The sequence below is a fragment of the Stegastes partitus genome, unplaced genomic scaffold, assembly GCF_000690725.1.
Source record: "Stegastes partitus isolate 25-593 unplaced genomic scaffold, Stegastes_partitus-1.0.2 Scaffold253, whole genome shotgun sequence".
Taxonomy (NCBI): Eukaryota; Metazoa; Chordata; class Actinopteri; family Pomacentridae; genus Stegastes; species Stegastes partitus.
Genome location: NW_007577984.1, coordinates 346,930 through 355,041, shown reverse-complemented (window position 1 = coordinate 355,041; position 8,112 = coordinate 346,930). Strand labels below are relative to the sequence as shown.

General features: G+C 41.5%; 1 protein-coding gene across 1 annotated transcript; it reads right to left on the bottom strand.

Annotated features, from left to right (window-relative positions):
- Positions 1-405: 405 nt before the first annotated feature.
- LOC103357419 (histamine H3 receptor) lies at positions 406-7,653 on the bottom strand. Its single transcript, XM_008281975.1, has 3 exons — positions 7,076-7,653; positions 6,351-6,517; positions 406-2,343 (listed from the first exon to the last, which is right to left on the bottom strand). Exons 1-3 carry the CDS (start codon positions 7,350-7,352, stop codon positions 1,486-1,488), a joined length of 1,302 nt encoding a protein of 433 aa, XP_008280197.1. The 5' UTR covers positions 7,353-7,653; the 3' UTR covers positions 406-1,485.
- Between the last annotated feature and the right edge of the window lie 459 nt (positions 7,654-8,112).

Here is an 8,112-nt window from a genome sequence, read left to right as displayed (position 1 = left end):
CAGAAAACTGCTTTTTCTCAGGTCTCTGTCTGTTCATAAAGCCACAGGATTAACACAAATGTTTTGCTCAAGAACTCATGCGGTCGGACCATCCCCTCTGTCCACATCATCTTATGCAAATTTAAATCTAATCTATTCTTTCCATTTACTTTGTTTTCTTCCCCTGTGTGAACACAATTTTGGAGGTACTGCAAAGCAGATTTCATTACCTTCAGGCAGAATCAGGCAGCCTGCAGCCGTCTTTATGACTAACCACGTCCTGGCTGTTCAGCTTAAAGACATAAGTGTCCTCTCATCATGTCCGTTTTCATCTAACTCTTGCCCAAGAAAGCAAATTATATGCAAACTACTCTTTCTACACTCCCTGTTTTTAAAGTTTTACCAATAACATACAGTAACAAAGCCTGTAGTTCATCTTCTTTTTATTCTTTCTTTGGCTATTACACCGACACACATTCATAACCAAGATACAAAGTGGTCATATAATAGTTTTTAGGGGGTATAAACCAGTTCTGTTTTGCAATAAATACACAACCATCTAGCTTGGCATAGAACTTATTGTACAAATGCTGCTTTCATTTCATAGTGCTCAACATTTTTAACATCAACAAGTACATCTTTTTTAAATATAAGTGCAGATTCAGTGTTGGCAGTAACAGCTGATTGACCTCCCTGCCCCCCCGAGTGCACTTTATAGATAAAACAATATAAAATATCACTGTGATAAAAGTACACTCAGCAGTCAGTAAACAAACACAGGTGCTTCTCTTCTTTTTCTGGTGCTTTGAACTTTGACGACTCTACACTGGTTATTATATTGCTGCATGATGAAAAGCTTGAAGTTTGCTTCATTTTCAGATGAACAGCCATGTGTTTGAAATGGAGACGTGAAAAGGTTTCATGTGCAGAGAGATTTTGAAACCATTAAAAGACCATTGAGACCATTATTTCACATCAGCTTCGACTAAATGGGAGTTGGAACATTTTCCCGTCACTGCAGCCCTTAAAAAAACCCCGCTGTGCTTCCAGTCTGACAGGCCGCAATTTAACAACTTGGTGTGCTGTAGTTCTTGTATAATATCTCAGACTAAATTATGGTAATCAGCTCCTATCTGGCTGCATATGTCATCATTTCACAGTCTTCAGCACATAAAGACCTCGGCGGTGAGAAACCCTAACCCGATTCATTCCTTCCTATCCTACTCACACAGATTGTCTGTCAAGGCTAGCATACATTTTGAAATGATTTCAAAAACCTGACATTGGCTCTTGTTGGCACTTTATCCTCTCGTCTGCTCTGTCATTAAGAATATTACTATATAAGAATATTTTCATGAGTGCGCTGATTCCTCGTATTGCTGTGAAACATGTAATAATCCTCACTTTTTCTCTTACTTTTGATTCTTAGATGGAAGAACATTGCATGGATTTGTACAGTGTTTGACCAATAACATTTACTGCATTCATAAAGTATGGAAGTGCAATCTAACAAGACTGAGCCTCAATCTGAGGCTGCACCGATTGTCTTTTGGGACACAGTATCTTTGAGAAAGCCCTTCGAAAGCTGCTGTGGCACAGAGGGTACAAGATTGGGTTGATGGCGGAGTTCAGCCACAGAAGCCAGAATGTAATCTCGTACCAGTAGTTCGCCACACACTCACCGCTGCAGGCAGCACGGATAATCATTAGTAGAGTGTACGGAGCCCAGCATATCCCAAAAGTGCAGACTATAATGGCCAAAGATTTGGCAATCTTTTTGTCTCGGGAAAGGCGAGATCCTTGTGTCCTACGGCCAGGAGCCACGCAGGAGGCTGAGTGCTGAAACAGCCTGGAGTTTTTTCTGCTTGGCGAGAGCTTCTCCCGCTGCATGAATATCTGACTGGTGTTCGGCTCCCCGCTAGAAGAGGGGTTCAGCACGTCGTCGTCCTCTATTACAGCAGAGATAGCGGTTGGCTCGCTGGACGACACTTTGCGAGTCTTGACAAAAAACACGGACCAGCCTCCTGCTTCTTTGTGCTTCTTGGTGGTCTTCGGTGGCTTGGGTTCGTCCTCGGCGCAGGCAGCACCTCTCTTATTCCTGCGATGGATGTTCAGGTAGATGCTGAGGTTGAAGAAGGCCACCGACACGAACGGGGTGAAGAACTCGAAGGTAGAAGCGCTGAGCAGGAAGTACCAGGTGAAATAAAACTCGGCGTAGCACTCGTGGGCCGGGACGACGCTCTGGCCGACGATCGTCTCCCAGAAAATGATGGCAGGGCCGTAGAGGAGGAAGGAGAGCACCCACACCGCCACCATCTTGAACACAGCCTGGCGGGTCATGTTCCTCTGAGCTCGGTATTTAACCTGTGTCAAAAGAGAGGCACAAGTGTGAGTCACAGCGATGCAAAGAAACTCTGCTACACCGCTTTCAAACAGCTGCTCACATACTGACGGGCTGACAAACGCACTGGATTCTGAGTATGTTCTTCAAATGACGCCCTTATTGTATTGTGGCGCCTCAGAGCAGCAGAGAGATGCTGTAAATAAAACCCTCTCGTGAAGCTCTGATTCTATAGCGTGTCACCGAAGCCAATGAGGGAAAAGGGAATGTCGGGCTGAGAGCCACATTCTCTGATGCAAAACGAGTATAAAAGAGGCATCTGGTTTCTCCTGATCCACTCCTCCTTCGCCATCATCTGTCGCTCATTCTCTTTGCGCTAGCTCCATTTTCACTTCAGTCTAAACTCTATCATTTAGCAGGGCACCTCTATTTACCACTCTCTTTTGTTGTTGCTGCTTTTTTTCTTTCTCTTTTTCTTTGTCTCATACCGTGAAATATCTCCTTGCACAGCAGCTGGATATGTCACGGTGGGACAGCAGTGCCGCAAATGTGACTGTGGTGAAAGAGCAGCTTAAAAAAAAAATAAATAAAAAATCCATTAATAATGAAACAGACTTTCATGTCTTGATGCTCATAATTGATTCTGGCCTCAGTCACTACAAAAGCAGAAAACTCTCTATTGTAAATGACAGATTTACTCCTCTCTGTGGGTTGGAAATGAGGAAGTAAATACACACGATTTCAAACTGAGCCACTGAAATTAAACAATTAGTCAAAAGTAGCTACAAGCAATGAGAATGTTGCTGCAAGTGTCACGTAGTCAAGACCACCTAAATGGAAACCAAGTCATGACCTAGATTGGAGTTTACTAACACTTCAACCAAACCACATCAGTGCAAGTCTGACATTGTGTGACACACTTTGGGAATATACAACACATACTAGACATACATAGCTTGTATGTGTAACTAAAAAGTCTAAAAAAATACATTTAATTCAAACTAAAATCGCAACTTATAACAATGCAAAAGCTGCCAATTAGTGTATTTGCTATGCAGAACCGGGTTTAAACTGTTGTATCAGTGGTTTTTTCAAATTCTTGTGTGGCAAATCAATTCCTATCTGTCAGAAAAACAGCAATTAAATATTTTCCCCAAACCATTCAACCCTAACAGAGAATATTCTCTTTGGATGAGGGATGAAGACATTTCTCAAGAGTTTCCATTTCTAAATGCCAAGATAAGTTTGTGGTCCAGCTGTCTCAGCAGGCGTTGCTTTGAAGAATTTACATACTGCTGTGGGTTTTCTATTTTAGGGATGTTTTGCAGATTAATTCTTTATAGTTTAGGAAGCAAAATAATATTTCAGATTTAATTACATGTCCTCGCAGACATAAACCTCTGATAGGCTTCTTCTCCTGTCCTGTGCATCCACTTTGCTGAAGTGTTTGTAAAGGGGGATGGAGAGAGGTGACAACTTTTAACAGTGACAAAAAAGCTTACTTAGAATTGAGTCAAGTTGTTGGTTGCATTTGAAGCAGAAAGGTTTACATTTAATCTCAATAATGATATTAACGCATATATCAGAGAATGCACAGGCAGTTGAGTGATGTCCTTACAGCTGTGTTCTTGACCAGTTTGGGGAAAAAAAAGGTGAGTTCTCTTTATCTATAGTCTCACATAGCCAGACCTATCCCCACAGCTCACTGTGAGTACTGGAGAAAGTTCTGACTACACCTCATTATCATTCTGCTATAGGAGGAAAAACGCTCTGGCATGTTTGTATTTCTTTAAACCCATCACAGTCAATCATCTTGGGCAGTGCTCAGCCCAGGATGCAGCTGTGGTGCCCCAGCAAAACAGTTACAGGAGGATTGTTTTGGAACATTTTAACTGTCATTAAAATGGTTAAATCACTGCACTTGCTGCTCTGTGGTTGTTGCTTCCAGAAGCAAAGGGCATTTTCACTTTGACAAAGACAAGACTGAGCAAAAATGCTGTTGATATCAAGACAAGGACAACCTGCTTAAAAAATTTTCACCCCTTTTTAAAGATTTAAGATTACAACACTAGCTATTGCCGTACACTGCAATTGACAACTAAATATGTGTGTGTGTGTGTGTGTGTGTGTGTGGCAGCTTTAGTAAATTAAAATAACACAGGCTACAAGACCATAAAAAGTATTCACATAAAAATATTACAGTTTATGCCTATGAAGGGCAAACAAACTTGCCTGAAAGAGCTTTTTGTTTTTGATGACTAATAATAACTTTATGTAGGTAAAATTGGCTCTGATTAAAGCCCACTTTGAAAAAAAATGAGACAGATTTTAAAACAACCACCAAATTAAAGCAGAGTAAGGAGTAATATTCTGAATTTTAGTCTCTAATATAAGTCAAGTTCCAGAAAGTGCTCCATAATGTAGCTCAGCAGACTTTTTTGTGTGTTTTTAAATCCCACTCTGCTTTGGTTAACACCTTTGGATGTCCACATGTATCATCTGATGAAAACAGCTGTAAAATCCATATAACATCCATATCAAACAAAAAAATGGCAACAAAATGTATTGTGAAAAAAAGAGATTTTACTGGCAGAAAAACAAAGAATGTGCACACTGCACAGTCTGTCAGACATCAAGGTGGCAGTATCCGTTGTGTGTGATTCAAAGGTAAAGCAAACTGCAGCAGATAAATATACATCAAAGGGGGAATCAGTCGCAGATGACAATGTTTGTCTTTCCCAAAGCCAATGCCCTGAAAAATGTGCAACTATATAGCACCACAAAATCCTCTGTTGGCTACAGTGGACATTGACTCAGACCTGACAGAATCTTTACCACACATATGTTGATGATTTTTTATATAATTCGTATGATTTTATGCTTACGTCCGGGGAAATTGGGGATAATTGGGGATGATTAAAGATAATATACAATTACTGACATGCCGTATAAACTGGCATATATGCTGCTTCCACAACACACACTTCCTCCGAACCCAACTTGCCTTAAAAGACTGAGAAAAAGACATCCTCAGTCCCAAAACAGATGACATTTACACAGTGTCACAGGGGTTATATACAGTGCTGATAAAAAGTTTTCACCTTTTATTGCCTCTCAGCATTGAACCAAGGTCAGTGTCATGGATGTTTCTTTACAAGAATTAAAAAAACAAAGAATTTTTCATGTCAAAGTGAAAACAGATTTCTATACAGCAATGTCAGTTAACTAAAAATACGAAACGTAAAATCCTTCCATTTCATAAAGATGGATTGACCTCTACTCCAATCGATATTCAGAGCCTTGGAAGTGTTCTTGTATCCATTACCTGACTGACCCCCAGAGGACTGACTCACCATTGACTGGACCTTCCAGATGGAGGTGTCTTTATTCATTCACTGCACTCTGATGATCTCCATTTCACTATTTGTGTAACTGAGTCTCTTTAAAGGGGTTGAATACTGATGCATTAACTTATTGTTACGTGTTATGTTTGAAATGAATTGACATTACTTTGTTAAAATCGGTTTTCACTTCGACATGAAAGAGTCTTTTTGTGAACTTTTGCCAAAAAAAAGCCAAAAAGCCTAATTAAAGCAATATGATGGGAAATAATTCCATTGTGAATACTTTCTATGGGCTCCCTCAGGATGCACAGAAGAGAACATAGCTGAGCAGCACTGCGCAATGACAGGCAAACCAAATTTCCTGGATAAAATAAGTGGAGTGCCCTTTTTTGCTGATGCATATTTGTCCATATTTGGACTGCAGAGTCCAATGCTAATGTTTGCATTGATAATATTTACTTATTAAACTAAACAGACTGTTCAAGCTTTAAACTGACTGGACAAAAATGAGAGATTAAAGGCACACACCCTCGTGAGGGACGAGAAGCTGTGAATGTAAATGGCTTCTCAGTGCAGCACAAACTGCTCCCCGGAGTGACACATTTTTGGAGGTGGCTGCGGTATAGTGTGTGGATTACATATGTGTTCCTGTGTGGTAATGAGCACCTCCACAGTCCTGTACTTACTGCTCTTGTGACTGACAGGAAGCGGTCATAACTAATGAGGACAATGTTGAAGACTGAGGCGGTGCAGAGCAGGTAGTCCATGACCAGCCACACTTTGCAGAGACCCTTCCCCAGCATCCACCTGCCTGTCAGGTTGTACGGGATGTACACCGGGATGCAGAAGGCACCTGGAACACACACAGAACCATACATTTACACTCTGCATGGTGATTTAACCCACTCCCCCCCAACCCTGACCACTCACACCTCTCCAGACCCTCCATGCAGCCTGGATGTGAGACCTATTACATGTGACAAAGAAATTATTAGCTGCTGCATGTTACCAACCCAAACCCCTGCAGTGAAAGACATTTTGGGAACAGGAGCAGTCTGATATTCATTAAAGAGAAAGGAAAGGTATAATTTACCTTGTACTGCAGATAAGAGCAGCACTATGAGAGGGGTGTGAGTGCCTTGCAGACATAAAACAGAGGGATGCTACAATTACGCACAATAAGTCCATGGTGATGAATGAAGCTTAAAGGACGGTGAGGTCACCAGCAACTCGCAGCTCATCAGTAGTGACTCAGTAATTACATTGTAGAAAAATGGCAATGTGTTTGGGGCGTGCGCAAAAGGCATTTTATTCATAGGCAGGAACAAAAGATTTGAAGGCGCCGAATTAGGGTGAAATTTGCGAAGGAGACAATAAAAAAAAAGAAAGAAAAAGGAAGGCATCAACTCACCCACGAGAAAATCCGATATGGCAAGGTTGAGAAAGAAGTAGTTGCTTTGATTTCTCAGGGTTTTATCCACAATAAAAGCCATGATGACCAGCGCGTTCCCCGCTACCACGGCGACCACCAGAGTCCCCATGAGGACCGATAAGATCACCACCAGGTATCCCGGGAGGACGGTCCCAGCCTCGGACACCGCAGGCGTCAAGTTGCCGCTGGAGTTGGACTCCACGATGTGCGCGCCCATAGTTAATTCACAGCCAGGATCATCGTAGGCTCTTTTCATTGCACGCACAAAGACCGCGAACAAGTCCAGCCAACGGTGCGCTCCACTTTAACGAGGAGTTAAACCTGCGCGAAGACCTGTGGATGAATGAAGGGACTTTTCCCAAATCTCCATTTTCCTCCCTCTCATCAGAACAGGTGTGTGATCGAGAGACGCAGGCTGGAGATAAATCAGATTTGTTTCTTAATAATTTTAATTTAAAAAAATAAATAAAAACAGAAACAAACAAAACAAAAAAACTGTTGCTCCTGTGGGTGCACTCTGTCCTTTCCTCACAGCCAATTATCTACAGTGCCGGCTGTTGGATGTGCGGGTATCTCGGAGCGCACAGTTGCTTTTGTCCCCGATGTCAAGACTGCTAAAGTGGAAATTGAGCACTATATCCTGTCTTATTTTCAAAATATAGCACCTGCTCCAAACGCTTTAAGAGGCTGTCAGATTTTTTTATTTAAAAATCTGCACTCAAGAAGCAATTTTAATGTGGTGAACTACAGTGACTGTGTCTAGTTTTTGTTGTTTGGTTTTTTTAAACATATTATCTAACATGACAGATAATAGTCAAAGCTGACCTGACCTTAAAGGCAGCCAAAACAAATAACTAAAATGGTTTCTTGCTTGTGCAATGAGCCACAAACCCCACAAAATATGCAAAATCGTTTTGAAAATATCCCACGTGTGTTTTTCTGTGAAACAGAGACGCGAGAAATTCTTTTATTTTGAAGCCCAGGAAAACCCCGGCCTTCCTCCGCTAATTTCTGCG